The following is an 18,765-nucleotide window of genomic DNA, read 5'->3' on the forward strand; positions in this document are numbered from 1 at the left end:
TGTTAAATCTGAATGTGACAACGCTGTCACTATCCGAGCTTAAATACGGCTCAGATGTCAGCTCCACGTCTGACAGTTTACCTGAAGGGGATGTGGAAACTGCTCTAATCTCAGCCACGGGGGGCTCAGGAAACGGGCCCTAATACCACTGCTATCACACTGGATGCCACAGAGGGCATTCTATTCACCATCAGCTGCATGCTGCTCGGGATCAGGGCATGACAAGGAGGTGATAAGAAGGTGACAATAACTAGGGACTTGTGGACAGCAAACTCCGTCTCAACCGATCTCAGCCTGGCCATCTGTGTGACGCTGTGTGTGTTTGGAGTGGAGGTTAGGTGTGTTAGAAGATCTCCAGTCATCAGACCAAGCTGTCGGAACACGTCACCGGGATGTCCACCGTTAGATCCTGCACCGGTTTTCTCTTGATCTGAAGGAAGATGGGCGCTTTGGTGGACATTCTTTAATGTCATGCTTTTTTTTGACTGCAAGAGACTGTATTTTATCCCTAGGTCAGTGATTCCCGAACTCGGTCCTGGGGATCCCAACGGGAGCACGTTTTTGTTTTTGCCCTAGCACTACACAGCTGATTCAAATCATCGAAGATGAATGATGAGTTGATTATTTGAATCAGCTGTGTAGCGCTAGGGCAAAAACCTAAACGTGCTCCCGTTGGGATCACCAGGACCGAGTTTGGGAAGCACTGCCCTAGGCTATAGATGATTTCACTGACTTACAATAATAACCTTATACAATGCTGATCACATAAGTCCAATATTGTGTTTAGCATGGATCCCTCCCAATCCCTCCTTCTCAGAACTTCTTCTCAACCAATCCCTCTGACAGAAATGGGCAATCCCTGTCAATCATTTTTATTTTATGGGGAATATTATGTGAGGCAGTAATCTTTTTCAAAATCGGACCATTTTATCAGTTGATCGGTGTGTTTCTTTTGACGTCAGGGCTTGATATCGTCGTGAACAGCGTTCGCCGTTGCAAAACCGATGTCTTGGAGAGGATAGGTTGATTTTCACTCGCTCTGAAACACGGTGCTCCATTTTCTCGGATATAGAGAGCAAGAAATTGCGCCTGGAGAGGGCCAATCAAAATGCCCCCGAGTGTGTGGGGTTAAGCCTGGTGATATAGAGCTAGGATGAGGAAATCTGCCAAGATGAAAAATATATAATAATGCTGCAATAATCTACCAGGCTTTAATGGAAAAATAAAGAAAGATCTCGGCTTGAGCGCCTCCGGAAAGCCTTCTCGCGCTCTCTCTCTCTCTCTCTCGCTCTCTCTCTGTTGTGACTACTGTGAGATGATTGTGGGTTTCTGACATGTTGTGTTTACGTACTGTGTGGTTTGGGTTTCCAGTGTGCCGCTGGCGCTTGGTGTTTTTAGTCGACACCTGTGGAGAGGGGGTGTAGTAGAGTGTCCCAAATCCCGCCCAGATTATTTTCTGGGGCGCGTTTTAATGTGATGTGCTTGATTAGTAAGCCTGATTGACAACGATCTTTAGCCGTCCATCAGCCGTTTTCAATTAAGAGACATCAATCAAAGGCTGGCTCTGTTCTCGCCTTAATTTGGCAATCACTCTCCTGCATTCACGCGCTCCGACAAACGTCAGCTCGTTTAAGATAGCGATCACTCTCAAAGTTATCGCTCCCACTGTGCTTGTTTTGAGCTTACATGTGAGTACGCACTCACACCAACTCCTGCGTACGTTAACACATAATAGGCTATAGGCCGGGGCTCTCTAACCCTGTTCCTGGGGAGCTGCTCTCCTGTAGGTTTTCGATCCAACCCCACTTGTAACTAACCTGATTTCAGTTTATCAACCAGCTAATTATTAGAATTAGGTGCGCTAGATTAGGGTTGGAATGAAAACCTACAGGACGGTAGCTCTCCAGGGACAGAGTTGGAGAGCCCTGATCTACGCACACGCAAACTCAGTTCCACACATACATAGTGAGTGTCTTGTGTGAGATATGCTACGGTTTTACTGTTGTGTGTTTTTGCGGTTGGTAGATGCAGGGTTCAGCAGGAGGCATGTGGTCAGCATGTTTTGCGCCTGTGTGTCTTGTTCCCGTGTGTGTGTGTCCTTGTTTGTCTGTATCCTGGCCCTAACAGGATGTTGACTGAGCCCTCTGACCTCCGCCTTGTGTCCCAGGTACTCGTTCCAGGACGAGGAGGACATGTTCATGGTGGTGGATCTGCTGCTGGGAGGGGACCTGCGCTACCACCTCCAACAGAACGTCCATTTCAACGAGGACGCTGTCAAACTCTACCTGTGTGAGATGACCCTGGCACTGGACTACCTGCAGAGCCAGCACATCATCCACAGGTATGGGCTAGAATAATGACACCGTTTCTCCAAAACACCCAGCAGGTGATTGCTAACACACAGCTGGCCACCGTCTGCTTTTAGCTGTTCGTCTTACCTCCCTGGTTATGCCTCTCCTGGGTGCCACTCCTGGGACTCCTGGCCTTCTCTCTCCCACGCCCTGCTCCAGAGACCCGACATCCCGTCGCCTGCATGTCCAGAGGGAGATGAATGGCCTGCGTTAGGGGGTGTAATGATGCATCATCATCCTTTTCTCATCTGTCTTGTGTGTCCCCGGGGCAGAGCGGGTAGTCCTGCATCACTCTTTTCACTGTCCCGGGCTCTGACACCGGCTACACGCTCACCTCACTGCAGTACTTGAGAACCGCCACTCTTGGTCTGATGATGTAGCCTTTCAATATGTGGGCTCGTCGGAGGAAGAGCCACAGCTTTTAATTGACTAGTATATCACTGGACAGTGATTTAGTTCTTTTGTATGCTTTTTAAGGAGCTGAGTTCTCTCCATCGGATTTTGAAACTTAAATGGGTTTAGGAGCCTATAGGCTATGTGTGTCCAGCAGTCTGTTGTTTTGCTGAACAGAATTGTCTCTATAATCACCTGGGCATTCTCCTTTTCATTTTTGCTTCTTCGCATATCTAAACAAAGCTCCGGTATCTATGTTGCTGTAACCATCAATCTTCTTCAGCGTGGGATGACTTGCAGTCGTGAGTTTTTGTTGAAATTGCCGAGTGCAGTGAAAAGTGTCAGTGCTGTAAATGAAAAGTGTTTGGGTCCCTGTAGACCCTGAACTCCACTCACCGATGGCCTCAAGATGTTTTAACCTTTATTTCCAAAGCTCGTTTTCAGCAAATCGCTCCTTGAAAGTGCAAAGAACGRTGTGGGTGCTCGCATACTGGTGAGAAGGTGAGTGCGTGTGTGCCGTTGAGCGCACACACACACAATGATGTCGATCCAACTAGATCATCACACACTTGTCCTTTCTTCAAACTCGGYCGTTAATTAGAAACATTTTCACCGCGTGAACTTGATCAATGTGCTTCGCGATARGGTTGGCGGCATCCAGATTGTCATACCGTTTCTGTACCATACCGGGGTATACGGTAKTACCGGAAGTGCACACAAGGGGTGCTATTTAAAATATATATGTATTGATTTTTTTTTTTTATGCACAAAACTATTTAGGCAACAGGGATCTTGATCCAGGAGGGGATTGAATGTCTCTGCTGTAACCAAGAAGCTTGATCTTGACATCTAGCTAGMAAGTTAGTAAACCCAGCTGGAGCCCTGAGCTGGATATAATTTATTTGACACATCTTAGATTTCTTATAGTTATACTAGATTTCTTATAGCTATAAGCAGTGGCGTAGCTTGCACCCCCGCAGCCCCTGCGAGGCGGGGGACCCCCCAAAAAAAGTCATACCGTCGGTATTTCGAAATACCGCGATATACAGTATATCGCCCAAGCCTTCTTGATTATCTAAATGCCAATGAAGTCAGTTAAAAAAAGAGTTTTACCAAGTTTCTCTGTTTTTATCTCATCCTGGCATCAACTGTTCTGACTGACACAATTGTGTCTGCTGGAGGAGGCCAAGTCCAATCCCGAGGTATCTGTGGCCATCTCCTGCTCTACAATTTGGTTTCACGCTGTGGGTTTGTGAAAGGAAAATACTATGATTTTTTTTGTTGTTGCACCAACTGGGGGAAGAAGTGTCTCCTAGCAACAGTCTGCTGCTGCCATGATGCCCGAGGAATGAAAAATKTGTCCAAGCGAAGAAGTCCCCAAAGAACGCCAGAACATTCCCCCTCTTTTCTTCTTCTTCTGCACCGGAGACAAACTAAAACAGTGGATTTTTTTTTTTTACTTCCCACTTCTAAAGTGCAGGGCTTTGAGGTGGATATCCACCTCACACTTGTCAGTCGTCTGCTGCTGGAGTTTCCATGCTTGGGAAACACGGTTGACTGCATTGCTAGTCACGTAAAATAAAAATTGTGTTCAATGAGCAATGCTCTGTATGGTTTTACAAATCAAATAACCACGGTGGTGGTATGGCAGGGCGGCAGAGCTTTCATATTGGATTTTCTCGCATGGCTATAGGGCATGAATAGAATGCATTTCCATGAAACCTCTTGAGAAATCCACCAGTTAGCAATAGAGATGTACTTTTTGGTATAGAATAGCCTCGGCGCTAACAGGAATGTTACTTCCTTATCCCAAAACCAGAATGAGCTGGTTTTGCGATATCGGGGCTTTCATATTGGAGTTCTTCCCATACATTTCCATTTGAATCTCTTGAGAAATACATCAGTTAGCAATATAGACTTACCTCTTGGTATAGCATAGCCTTAGTGCACATGCATTTTATARTAGTGTAGTGTATGAGACGAGGACTCTGTGGGCTAAATGGCTTGGGCTTGTGATTACAGTTCCATTTTGCTTCATTTTTTATTGAACCTTTTATTTAACTAGGTTCTTAAGTCAGTTAAGAACACATTCTTATTTACAATGACGGCCTACCCCGGCCAAACCCGGACGACGATGGGCCAATTGTGCGCCGCCCTATGGGACTCCCAATCACGGCCGGATGTGATTCAGCCTAGATTCGAACCAGGGACTGTTCGGATGTGATTCAGCCTCTTGCACTGAGATGCAGTGCCTTAAACCGCTGCGCCACTCGGGAGCCCCATTAAACCTCTTGAGGAATACACCAGTTAAAAAAAGACTTGATATATCCTGATATGGTCTTGATATATCCTGATATCATGTTAGTGTAGTGTATGAGACTCTCTATGTGGACTAAATGTATTAGTCACACTTGCGTGACAGGCTGCATAATTTAAAAAGTGGTGTGGGCTTTGCTAATTGGCTGTGGGCCGCRCTGGTGGGTAAACACCAAGGTGTTGTTGTTTGTGTTGGGTCTCCACTGCATGGGTGCCCCATGTAATAAGCATGTGTGGAGAAAACCTGCAAGTGTCTCCAAGGGATTGGATTGGAAATCGCCATGTTCCCGCTCATCCATGTCCAATGTAGTGTTGTAGGGATCGATACATCGCAACACATACACACCTGGGCACGCATTCGCATATGTAATACACAGCCACGTGATGTAAGCATAGAATAAAATACGTCAAGACACACACACACACACACACCTACAAGCCTCAACACGCCGATACACATTCTGTTCCACACACGTGCAAGCAGATGCACGTGCGCACTTAGAAACGCACATTCTGTGACACACGTTTTATATTGACTATAAATAGTTCCATGTTCTTAGACACTGATGTATGTGTGTTTCTCTCCCTCTTTCTCTCACAGGGATATCAAACCAGACAACATCTTGTTGGACGAGCAAGGTGAGCAGGCCTCCTCTTAGAGATTACTTTTGTCCTGTACTCTTTACATGTTCGCGACATGTCACAGACAGACCTGTGTACATGTTTTACTGTCATGTAACATACTACAGTGCGTTCAGAAAGTATTCACACCCCTTGACTTTTTCCACATTTTGTTGTTGTGCCTGAATTTACATTTAAATTGAGATTTTGCGTTAGTGGCGTACGCACAATACCCCATACGTCAATGTGGAATTGTGTTTTAAGACATTTYTACAAATTAACTAAAAAYGAAAAGCTGAAATGTCTTGATTCAATAAGTATTCAACCCCTTTGTTATGGCAAGACGCATAACAAGTTGCATTTACTCACGCTGTGCAGTAATAGGGTTCAACATGATTTTGAATGACTTCCTCATCTCTGTACCCCACACATCTGTAAGGTCCCTGAGTCRAGCACTTTCACAGATTCAACCACAAAAAGCAGGGAGGCTTTCCAATGCTTCGCAAAGAAGCGCACCTATTGGTAGATGATTAAAGATAAAGACAAAGCAGACAGTGAATATCCCTTTGAGCATGGTGAAGTTATTAATTACATGTTGGATGGTGTATTAATACATCCAGTCACTGCAAAGATACAGGTGTCCTTCCTAACTCAGTTGCCGGAGAGGAAGTAAACCGCTCAGGGATTTTAAAACAGCTAAACATTCTATTATTTTGGGGACAGGTTGAAAAGCATCAAACTTTTATAGCAATTTAGCTAGCTAGCTTGCGGTTGCTATCTCATTTGTCCTATTTAGCTAGCTTGCTGTTGCTAGCTAATATGTCCTGGGATATAAACGTAGAGTTGTTCTTTTACCTGAAATGCACAAGGTCCTCCAACAATTAATCCACACGTAAAACGGTCAACCGAATCGTTTCTAGTCATCTGTCCTCCTTCCAGACCTTTTCTTCTTTGGACTTTATATGGCGATTGGCATCTAAACTTGCTTGAGGGGGCTTAACTATTTCAGAATAAAAATAAACGGGATGGAGCTATGCACAGGCAAAATCCTAGAGAAAAAACTCCTTCAGTCTGCTTTACACCAGAGACTGGGAGAGGAATTCACCTTTCAGCAGGAGAATAACCTACATCACAAATCTACGCTGGAGTTGTTTACCAAGAAGACCGTGAATGTTCCTGAGTGGCCAAGTTAGAATTTTGACTTAAATCTGCTTGAAAATCTATGGCAAGACTTTAAAAATCGCTCTCTAGTCATGATCCCCAACATCTTGACAGAGCTTGAAGAATTTTGAAAAGAATAATCGGCAAATATTGCGCAATCCACATGTGCAAAACTCTTATAGACTTATCCAAGAAGACTCACAGCTGTAACCATTGCCAAATGTGTTTCTAACGTGTTGACTCAGGGGTTTGAGTACTTATGCAACAGCTATTTTAGTTATGACATTTTTTTCTTGCACTTTGACATTAGAGTATTTTGTGTAGATTGTTGACAAAAAAGGACAATTAAATACATTTTAATCCCACTTTGTAACACAACACAATGTGAAGAAATACAAGGAATGCTTTTGCAAGGCACTGTATATGTTTTATTGTCACGTACACCGGATAGGTGCAGTGAAATGTGTTATTTTACAGGGTCAGCCATAGTATTTTGGCACCCCTGGAGAAAATKAGTGTTAAGTGCCTTGCTCAAGGGCACATCAACAGATTTTTCACATTAGTAGGGGCCGTGGCAGGATTCATAACCCCGTCGCTAGCGGTTATATGTGGTCTGGATTTGGCAGTACTACCACTAGACCAGACTCCGGCACACAAGTCTTGTTGACACACTGAATCATGTTTTCATTAAGCTATTTGTGTTTTATTTTTCGTTACAGTTAGTTAGTCGGAGTTAGATACTGTAGCTTGAAGTTTATTTTGGCTAGTTTTGTTGGAGAAATAAACATGTTTTTTGAATTTTATGGATGTAGTGTTAAATATAAGTAGTTTGGTTCTGATGCTGCATTCATGACAAGTGGGAAAATTGGAAAATACTACTAATAACAAATTCTAGTGTTCGAAACCCATATTAATAGATTGTTTTTATAAATAATGTTTTATTGTTCCATTTAACTGCCGAAAATGCTGTTGGCAAGGTAATTTCCTTAATATGCGATGTGAGAGTTCAGCATATGGGAGAAGTCGGAGCTCAGAGATGGTAGACATGTTTCCCACTAACCAATAAAATTAGATGTTATGAATGCACCATAAGCACGATATCTTCACAGGCCACGCCCACCTGACAGACTTCAACGTTGCTACAATAATCAAGGATGGAGAGAGGGCCACTGCCTTAGCTGGAACCAAGCCCTACATGGGTAAGACTGTTATTCCTTCAACCCTTGGAAACCCTTATCACTGGCCTGGTCCCAGATCTGTTTGTGGCGTCTTGCCAACTCTTATGGTCATTGCCACAACTATGACAAGGCAGATCTGGGACCCGGAAACCTTATCATTAACATACTGTGTAAATATCCATCAGTAAGCTATGGTCTTGACTGGGTGTAGCCTAGCTGTCTGAACCTGTCTTTGTTGTATCCCCTTCAGCACCAGAGATCTTCCAGTCCTTTGTGAGTGGGGGGACGGGTTATGCCTTTGAGGTGGACTGGTGGTCACTAGGCGTGACTGTCTTCGAGGTGCTGCGTGGATGGGTAAGGAAAGGCATTCTGGGCAGTGGAGCTGTTCTTGAGTTATGACAACTGACGCTTACTGTATGTGGTTGATACTTATCTCTTTCCATCTCTCTCTCTCTCTCACTGTCTGTCTATGCTTTCCTCCCCCTCTATCTCCCTCCCTCTTTTTCTCTCACTCTCTTTCCCTGCCTCTCTCTCATACCACCTTAATCTCTCTATTTTCCCTCCCTCTCCCTCATACCCTCTCTCTCTTTCTCCCTCTGTCAGAGACCCTATGAAATCCATGCCAGTAACTCAGTGGAGTCTTTAATGCAGCTCTTCAGTACCGTCAGTGTGCAGTACAACACCGCCTGGCCCAAGGACCTGGTCCATCTCATGAGGAAGGTGAGTGGAAAGGGGAGGGGAGGGGGAAAAGTGGACAGCAGAGGAAAGTTGTGAGGAGTGCAGGGAAGAAGAGAGCAGAGGAGGGGAGAGGACAGGACAGGAGGGGAGGGGAGTGGAAGAGGGAAGATGGACCAGAAGTGGAGAGATGGGCTGCTGATGTGGAGAGTTGTCGGGGGAGAGTGTACAATGGAGTAGAGAGTCGAGGCAGTGGTCAGAAGACAGTGGGAGGCTAATCATAATTGCGGGTGGGGGGGGGGCTCGCAGCAGTAGTGGAGGTGAACGTGGATGGAGGGAGAAGGGCCTGAGGCCAGAGGGTAAGAACGGGAGAGATTGAGAGAGGTAAGGTCAGGGAGGAGAGACTGATGGAGTGGCAGGGAGACGGAGGAGTGAGGGACTACTCTCTACTCTGCGTGTCTGCTCCATTCAGAGCCAAAGCGGAGACTCCAGAGCGATGGCATCGGTCTCTTCCGCTCGGCTGCTGATCTATTACCATGTCTGAACTCCACCGAGACAGACTTAACCAGCCCTCTGGGAGAAATGACTCGCCGCTCGGAATTTCGGGTGTGGAGAGTTTGGAGAGAGACTGTTTGCCATGACAACGGACCACATCCCCCCCAAATAATTTCTCCTAGGTGTATGTTAAGCTGTACCACGGTGAAGTCAAACAGCTGTTTTCCTCCATTGTAGATACAACAATATTGATACAAGTCACATGTATTTAGTTTCTCCCCTGACAATGATCTCAATCCTTCTCTGATTCCATCTATGCTAATCAGGGTAACATCTTTATTTTGGATTCATAAGGGACCTGATCCTTGTACTGTATGACTTGGCTGACTTAAGAGTGCCCCCTAATGGTGACACCACCTAGGTTATTGGATCTGATTTTAGCATTCGACTTGTTTTGTCTTCAGTCATAAGGTTTTCACCTTCAATACAACTTTATTAATCCCTGAGGGGAATTTAGGAAGGAATGACGTGTATCTTCTCTGTAGAGATTATATTCTTTGAATCTTTAATGGTCTAAATTAGATATAATTGTGTGTGTGTGTGTCGCCTCCCAGCTGCTGACTGTGAACCCAGAGCATCGTTTCTCCAGCCTGTCTCACATGCAGACGGCTCCCTACCTCTCTGACATCAACTGGGACGCTGTCTACGAGAAGAAGATAGATGCTGGGTTCGTTCCTAACGTAAGCATGGACCTAAACCTATTCACAGAGGAGCATAGAAGTTTCAGCTTATGGACCAGAACACTGATTCACACATAATACAGTATATACACCACATGACCAAAAGTATGTGGACACCTGCATGTCGAACATCTCATTCCTAAATCATGGCCATTAATATGTAGTTAACCCCCCCCCCCCACCCTTTTGCTGCTATAACAGCCAACATTCTTCTGGAAGGCTTTCCACTAGATGTTGGAACATTTGTTTGGGACTTGCTTCCATTCAGCCACAAGAGCATTAGTGAGGTTGGGCACTGAGGTTGGGCACTGATGTTAGGCGATTAGGCCTGGCTCGCAGTCGGCGTTCCAATTCATCCCAAAGGTGTTCGGTGGGGTTGAGGTCGGGGCTCTGTGCAGGCCAGTCAAGTTCTTCCACACTGATCTCGACAAACCATTTCTGTATGGACCTCGCTTTGTGCACAGGGGGCATTGTAATGTTGAAACAGGGAAGGGCCTTCCCCAAACTGTTGCCACAAATTTGGACACACAGAATCGTCTAGAATGTCATTGTGTGCTGTAGCGTTAAGATTTGGCGGTGAGCCTCACTCCAGCCGACGCTTGGCATTGCGCATGGTGATTTTAGGCTGCTCGGCCATGAAAACCCATTTCAAGGATACACCTGAGCTCAATTTCGAGTCACATGGCAAAGGGTCTGAGTACTTTATTTATTTTATAAAAACCTTTTTTCGCTTTGTCATTATGGGTTATTATGTGTAGATTGAAATKTATGTAATCAATTTTAGAATTAGGCTGTAACGTAACAAAATGTGGAAAAGGGGAAGGGACCTGAATACTTTCCGAATGTACCGTATTTGTCATATGCACAAATACAGTACAATGAAATGCTAACTTGCAGGTACACGTGTGTGTGCCTGTATTAGTGTATATTCATTCATTAGTGTACTGTGTGTCTTGGGTCCACAGAAGGGCCGTCTGCATTGCGACCCCACCTTTGAGCTGGAGGAGATGATACTAGAATCTCGTCCCCTCCACAAGAAGAAGAAAAGACTGGCCAAGAACAGGTCACGGGAAGCCAGCAAGGATTCCCAGTCGGTGAGTGTCACATCACCCAGTCACTACTGACTGTGCCTGAGTCATGTTCATTAGGCACCAAACTGAAGAAAACGGACTGAAACTTGGAGGTTACTACCTGAACTTGTCCAATTAGAAACGTTTATTTGTGTTTTCCGTTGCAAAATGTTTTGCTACGKCATCCCCTAAAGAATTCAACCCTTGTAAATAGTGCTTTAACCTGAGGTATTGGACAGTTTAGCAGGTCTTGGTTTACTCAGAGTGCAGGGTGCCTTCTGTAGCCTTCTGTTCCCCAGTTGTTATTTTTGTCCCTTCATTTCATGAATATCATCATCTCTTTGTCTTGAAGACCGGTTATTTGCTTGCATGATTACAGTATTTTAAGAAACCCACTTTTATTATCTGTGATTGCGGCCACAATTTACCATGGATGTTAGACAATCCATATTTAGGAGCTGTGCCAGGTTTTCATCCGCCAAGCCTCTCATTACGAGCTCCACGTTATTATTGTCGACTTTCAGTGTTATCGAAAGTGATCTCTGGGCGCTGTAATTGCAGTAAAACTCGTATATTCTAACAATAGCCGCCATCTTACTCCGGGCCTTCTATTGTGTGAGGGGGGCTGGGTTATTACATAGATTATTAAATGATGAAGCCTTCAGTGGTGTTGTGATGCCCCCCCCCCCCCCCCCCCCCCAGTGCTTTTGGAAATATGCACTTCTATTTTTGTCCCGTGCCAAACGTCTAATTTGAGGGAAGGAACACAAACAAATCACCAGGCGTGATTTAAAGGAGGGGAGAAGGGGGTGTTTGTAATCTTTCGGGTCTCGCTGGTGATTGTTTGAGGTGAAATTGATCTCCCCGTCCGCCGTTGTCGCCCTGTGTGTGTGTGTGTGTGATGATGATGGCTGTTCCCTTCCCTTGCTGCCCTCAGGAGAACGACTACCTACAGGAGTGCCTTGAAGTGGTGCAGTCTGAGTTCATGATCTTCAACCGCGAGAAGTAAGACCACATACGAAACCCTTCGCCTGGGAGACCAATCAAAATACATTCATGTTAAACCATTTAGGGAAATTGTATTTAAAGTGGCATGCGTAAGGCTGACATAACACCTACATAAGGTCTAGGCAAGCTGACATATACATGAATAGATATTTATGAATATCCCAAGCATTGTTAGCTCTATAATATACTAAGACGATATAAACGAGAACCCAATTACTGAACCTGGGAGATCAATAAAAAAAACACATTGTTACATCAGTCTTAGCTCTATTTATACCATGGTATTGTTTAATACTCATTCCTGATTGGCTTGAAGGGCATTCTAGAGCGTGCGTTATTTCCCTATAACGCACAGTATATCAGCACGGTAGAAGTCAATGGCTATAATTCATTCTTCCATGTTCTATGTTTGAGTTGCTTTTGAAAGCAGAAGTCGAATTGAAAACATTATTGGCATTGTTGAATTCAACTTTTAAAAAATCAAGTTAGGACCAATGTTTTGGTCAGCTAAACTAGCAAGTCTATTTGTTTGGTTACCAAGGCAACTGCTGTAGCTATCTATATACTGTAGTAACTTGCTAGCTACTTCAGTCGATGTTGAACACATTTCTACCGGCAAATGTACACATTTCTAGTGGCAAATGTGTTAAATTATAGCCATGGTATAAAAGGGATAATCAACTCGGGGCTCTGGGTTCTCTGSAACGTGATGCAATTTCGTGGAAGTTTAGTTCCTCTCCGCTATTGTAATCRCATCGAACGTCGTTCATTCTTTTCGAGAGCGCATAGCCCCTTGTTGATTATCCCGTACATATGACATAAGCACTAAAATGATATAACGATTATTTACATGGTAATTTCTCCGTGTAATCTATMATTTGCAGAACAATATGCAATATGTGGTCGTCATACCAAAGGTTAGAAGGTGGTGTTATGAATCAACCTTATAATGGAGTTAGGTTTCTGCAGTCATCATTTTAAGTTTATGGTGAATAGCTGTTTATGTGCTACTGTACATCCTCCCTGTTCACTTTTGCTTCCAGTGACGTTGACATCACTCTKCAAGTCATATAGAAATGCTCTGTACATTACCTCGACTTAATGATGGCGTTACAAAAATATATAGCCGTTTTATGACCCTATATTGTTGCCATAATGCTGTGTTTATATTAAGAGATTCTACACTGGCGATAGTTCATATTTCATGTAATGAAAAAATGAGTACCTCATTTATTATTTACCTGTCTGAGATTGCAGCATAATTTGGAGTTCTTCCTGCATGGCAAATTTAGTTTTCTTATTGCTGTAATTAATGGAGCTTGAGTTCTATTTTTACTACTTGGGCATAATCTCTAGACAGATAGTATATCACAGTCCTTAGACCGCCACTATGTATTCTAATCACACATTTTTTTCCTCTCCTATCCCTTGTGTGGTTGAGTGTATGTATGTATGTATGTATGTATGTATGTATGTATGTATGTATGTATGTATGTATGTATGTATGTATGTATGTATGTATGTATACTACCGTTCAAAAGTTTGGGGTCACTTAGAAATGTCCTTGTTTTTTAAAGAAAAGCTATTTTTTTGTCCGTTAAAATAACATCAGATTGATCAGAAATACAGTGTAGACATTTGTTAATGTTGTAAATGACTATTGTAGCTGGAAACGGCAGATTTTTTATGGAATATCTACGTAGGCGTACAGAGGCCCATTATCAGCAACCATCACTCCTGTGTCCCAATGGCATGTTGTTGTTAGCTAATCCAAGTGTATCCTTTTAAAAGGCTAATTGATCATTACAAAACCCTTTTGCAATTATGTTAGGACAGCTGAAAACTGTTGTTCTGATTAAAGAAGCAATAGATCTGGCCTTCTTTAGACTAGTTGAGTATCTGGAGCATCAGCGTTTGTCTGTTCGATTACAGGCTCAAAATGGCCAGAAACAAAGAACTTTCTCCTGAAACTCGTCAGTCTATTCTTGTTCTGAGAAATGAAGGCTATTCCATGCGAGAAATTGCCAAGAAACTGAAGATCTCGTACAACACTGTGTGCACTGTTCTGTGAAGGGAATAGTAAACTGTCCCTAACCAGAATAAAAAGAGGTGTGGGAGGCCCCGGTGCATAACTGAGCAAGAGGACAAGTACATTAGAGTGTCTAGTTTGAGAAACAGACGCCTCACAAGTCCTCAACTGGCAGCTTCATTAAATAGTACCCCCAAAACACCAGTCTCAACGTCAACAGTGAAGAGGCGACTCCGGGATGCTGGCCTTTTAGGCAGAGTTGCAAAGAAAAAGCCATTTCTCAGACTGGCCAATAAAAAGAAAAGATTAAGATGGGCAAAAGAACACAGACACTGGACAGGGGAGCTCTGCCTAAAAGGCCAGCATCCCGGAGTCGCCTCTTCACTGTTGACGTTGAGACTAGTGGTTTGCTGTGCTAACATAATTGCAAAAGGGTTTTCTAATGATCAATTAGCCTTTTAAAATGATAAACTTGGATTAGTGAACACAACGTGCCATTGGAACACAGGAGTGTGATGGTTGCTGATAATGGGCCTCTGTACGCCTATGTAGATATTTCTTAAAACATGTGCCTTTTCCAGCTACAATAGTCATTTACAACATTAAAAATGTCTACACTGTATTTCTGATCAATTTGATGTTATTTTAATGGACAACAAATGTGCTTTTCTTTAAAAAACAAGGACATTTCTAAGTGACCCCAGACTTTTGAACGGTAGTGTATGTATGTATGTATGTATGTATGTATGTATGTATGTATGTATGTATGATCCCAACACTTTTTTTGGTTACTACATGATTCCATGTGTGTTATTTCATAGTTGTGTTGTCGTCACTATTATTCTACAATGTAGAAAATAGTAAGAATAAAGAAAAAACCCTTGAATGAGTAGGTGTGCCCAAACTTTTGACCGTTTCTGTGTGTCTCTCAGGTTGAAAAAGAGGCCGGAGGAGGGTGCAGAGGGAGGGGAGTCTGAAGGAGCTGCCGAGGGCGGTGATGATGGCGATGGAGACGGATCCGGGGAGGCTGAGGGAGGCACAGAGGATGAGGACCCTGAACCCGAGTCCTCCTCCAAACGAAGCATGTGCGGCTCGGTCTGCTCCTCTCCTGGCAGCTGCTAGCACCACACCACCACCTGGTGGTCTCTCAGGCTGCTGTGTGTGTGTGTGTGTGTGTGTGGAACCATGCCTATAGATACTCTAACCTCTCCTATGTAGCCATGATGACTGTGGGAACAGGGACGCACAGCAGAACAACAATACACAGCAGGACACAAAATGGCTCCCCTATTTCTTCTTCTGTAGCATCCACCGTTAAGGCATGAATGAAACTGCAGGGTTACAGAGCGGTCCCGCCCTCCGCGCCCTAGAATAAGCTCTAACTAATTTCTATGCAACGTATAGCATGAAAGTAAGGTATCACTACGAGAGGGGATAACAAGCAGCAGAAGCCACACGATATATGAGCATGACAACATACAGAGAAATAGGAGCCAGGTTTAAGAGTTTCAACAAAAAAAAAATTGTATTTTTTTTTGCGTTCCCGCTCTTTTAGCCTCGAGTAGATGTAGCTACCTCTGCAAACTCACGTACTGAATTATTCAACTGAGTTAGACACTCTTAGTTTTCTTTCCCTGTGTAGCTCGTGCAATCCCTCTCCTAGTCTCTGTGCAGTCCTCCTATTCTGAACGACTATTACTGTTGTCCGGTTACCTTCTCCAAATGCCTTTCATTTCAATCATAGTATATAATTGTTCAAGTATCACAATGCCAATATGCAGTGYACATAGACATAGAATAACTATTATATTACTATGTTCTATGTAATTCTATTCCTAAGGTAGTGCAGTGGAAAGAGACTTTTTGAGGAGGGTAAATGTTGTTTCCAGTCACAGTAAGTGAGTCTTCTAATAGATACATACAATACAGTATGGGCCATTCGGGACAAGGAGGTTTTGCAATTTAAAATAAACCACTAGTTCAATCCGATAACGTAGAACCATTTTTAAGTTGGTGTTGATTGTTAATCAATAGCCATTCATTACACGTTAATTGTGACTATATTATGCATCAGCATGCTGGTTTGATTTTTACTACGGTGATTTTACGCTCCTCCAACGAAACCCTTTTTCCAGACATTGTTCGTTTTTTCAAACGCCCTGTCAGTTAGAGGGACTTAGCACGTCTGTGGTGTAAATGGACGTTTTCCCTCGCCCGTCGATCTCTGTGACTGTTGCCAAGATGCTGTTTCTATTATCCCACTGCTCCACTGTGGGTTACATGCTCATACTGCTCGAGTTTTTATACGTTAAACATTAAACATTGTCACTACCAGGGGATCAGACCATAGAAGAAGAATCATATTGAGTGGACCCCGTAAGGGTTCAGTTCAATTGACGTGGTCTGGGAGGCTTTGCCTGTTCCAGTCTTTCTTTTTCCATGGATCGGACATGATCAGCTTCTATCGAATAGCTACAGAAGAATGTCGTAGTTGAACATAATCTCCTTATTAGACTAAGATGACCGTGAGATTTGAACAATCGTCTCAACATATGATTGTCTCGATCACTCCCATATGAAAAATGATCGCGGGGCAGTATTATTAGTTGTGTGGTTGAAACGGTCACTTAGTGGGGATAGTGGTACATTTAAGGTGGTGCCATTAGTCTCAGCCTGGACATCTGGGAACATGTAGCATTGTCCACCTTAAAACCCGAAGGCCTAACAAAGTAAGGTGTAAATAGCCTAACCTAACTCCCCACAGTTTTATGTGGGACTGCTTACTAAACGTACATGTTACTAAATTAAGAGTAGTGTGAAGCCAAACATTCATACACTGTTGTACTAATTTTATTTTCAAGTGTGCAGGCACGACTTGTAGGCAGATATGCCAAAGCTTTTCTACCATTTGCATAGCCATTTCTAAGAACTTTGTGTGTGAATGTATGTTTCCTCTCTGTAGCGCATAGAACCACTGTTCCTTCTGTGAAAATACTATCATTTGTATACAAACATTTATTGTGATTATATATAAAGGAATGTTTTGGGGAGAAATCAAATATTAAATTATATGGAGGTAAAAAAAAAAAAAATCTGATTTCCTGTGAAAAATAAGCGCATTAGTTACGCCGATAGCGTCTCGAACCCTGCATTTTTGCATGCGCCTCCATTTACAGTTTAAAGCAGATTTTGTAGGAGAGCCAAACGCTAGGGTTTGGGTGGCTTACAGTATGTGCACATGCAAGCTTCAGGCAGTAGAATACCTTGATGTTCACCTGTGTTCTGATGATTGACAGAGGAGAGGCCTCATATATAATCAGTGTAGCCCTGTCCTGCTTGCCTGTCTATGTGATGTCTAGGTTTGCTTAAAAAAAAAAAAAACTGATTTCAAGACCTACGACTGTACAGATCATTTATTCCCAGTGTTATATGGATGCCATGATATTTTAGATTGTATGCAGTGACTTTTGGCATCCCGTAGATTGTCTTAAGAATATGTTCAAGTGCACAGGCTTTTCTTTAAGTGGATGATTTAATAAGTCAGTATCTATGCCCTCCTATGCTCCAATGTGGGTAAGTTTAGGTTTTCTGTGCTTTGTTATGTATATGGGAAAGGGATAAGGCCAAGGGGTTGGGGCATTGTGTGAGTCTGCCCTTAGCTATGTGAAAAGTCTTAAATACTGCTCTTCGACATGTCTTTACATTGTCCTCACTACTGACGACTAGATGAAAACGCTTGACTGGATGTTCAGTCTCCAGTGCTAGAAATGGCCACGTGATTGTGTTGATTGTTTGTAATGAATAGTCATTGATTTTAATGGAAACCCTGCTCTGTAGTTTATTTCTAAGTTCAACAATATTGTAGCCTAAATGTCATTCCCTTGATATAATTAAAAATGCATCTCCATTCCTGGTCGGGTGTTGCTTGCCTAACCCCCAAATAATCTTTAATATGTTTGTACCATTGTGTTTACATGCTAGTTTATTGGATAACATTGTATGTAAGTATATTTACCTGTGTGTTTCAAACAGCATTGTGATCGAACGAGTGACCAATTACCACCAAGTACTTTTCCCATCAACTGGATAAGGATTAAAGCTCTCACAGATAATATTACTGTCTTATCTTTGTAGCAACATTTAGTATTGTGGTGTCCATTTTTGAGAAAACAAAATCTATGACCACTCCCCTCTTTGTTTCGATTTTGAACATGTTCTGTAAGATTTGTATGGGGACTAAATAAATACACTTGCAACTAGCCTGGGTCCCAGTGGAAGCCTTGTACCGTACCTATTCAAACTGCTCTGTGTATTGAAACATGTTGCTTTAACTGCTTTGATAAATAAATTCCTTCCAGTACTCTCTAGTGGTTTTCATCCTTCATCCACATTGAGATTATTAGTTGCCCTTAACCACTGATGCAAGGTATTATTTCAMGCCTCCCTAATGGTTTCAGGATAGGGGTTGTGTAACCTGATTCTTGATCTGTGGTAAAGGGCACKGCCTACCTTGTGGCTCTGTGCTGCATGTGTAGCTCTCAACTGGCACCAGGGGGTGGAACAGAGGCATGGGATGAGAAAGGGACACAATCCCACACGGAACAGAATGCATTACTAGATAAAAATCAAAGTATATTGTTTAGAACTGTAACCATCCCGAGAGGCTGAGACAGTTACCCTTGTGTGTAGGGATTCCGGTTTAGTCTAAGAAGGGAGAAAGGATGAGAG

General features: G+C 43.2%; 1 protein-coding gene across 1 annotated transcript in view; it reads left to right on the top strand.

The window, feature by feature from the left end:
• LOC111978070 (serine/threonine-protein kinase 32C) overlaps positions 1-18,397 on the top strand; it is a 99,854-nt gene extending 81,457 nt beyond the window's left edge. The window contains exons 4-12 of the mRNA XM_024007863.1: positions 2,168-2,341; positions 5,662-5,699; positions 7,952-8,041; positions 8,271-8,374; positions 8,624-8,740; positions 9,805-9,930; positions 10,896-11,024; positions 11,938-12,005; positions 14,970-18,397. Of these exons, the coding sequence (XP_023863631.1) occupies positions 2,168-2,341; positions 5,662-5,699; positions 7,952-8,041; positions 8,271-8,374; positions 8,624-8,740; positions 9,805-9,930; positions 10,896-11,024; positions 11,938-12,005; positions 14,970-15,159 (1,036 nt within the window). The 3' untranslated portion in view covers positions 15,160-18,397. The remainder of the gene's footprint in view (positions 1-2,167; positions 2,342-5,661; positions 5,700-7,951; positions 8,042-8,270; positions 8,375-8,623; positions 8,741-9,804; positions 9,931-10,895; positions 11,025-11,937; positions 12,006-14,969) is intronic.
• The last annotated feature ends 368 nt before the right edge of the window (positions 18,398-18,765 follow it).

The sequence above is a fragment of the Salvelinus sp. IW2-2015 genome, linkage group LG18 (assembly GCF_002910315.2).
Source record: "Salvelinus sp. IW2-2015 linkage group LG18, ASM291031v2, whole genome shotgun sequence".
Taxonomy (NCBI): domain Eukaryota; kingdom Metazoa; phylum Chordata; class Actinopteri; order Salmoniformes; family Salmonidae; genus Salvelinus; species Salvelinus sp. IW2-2015.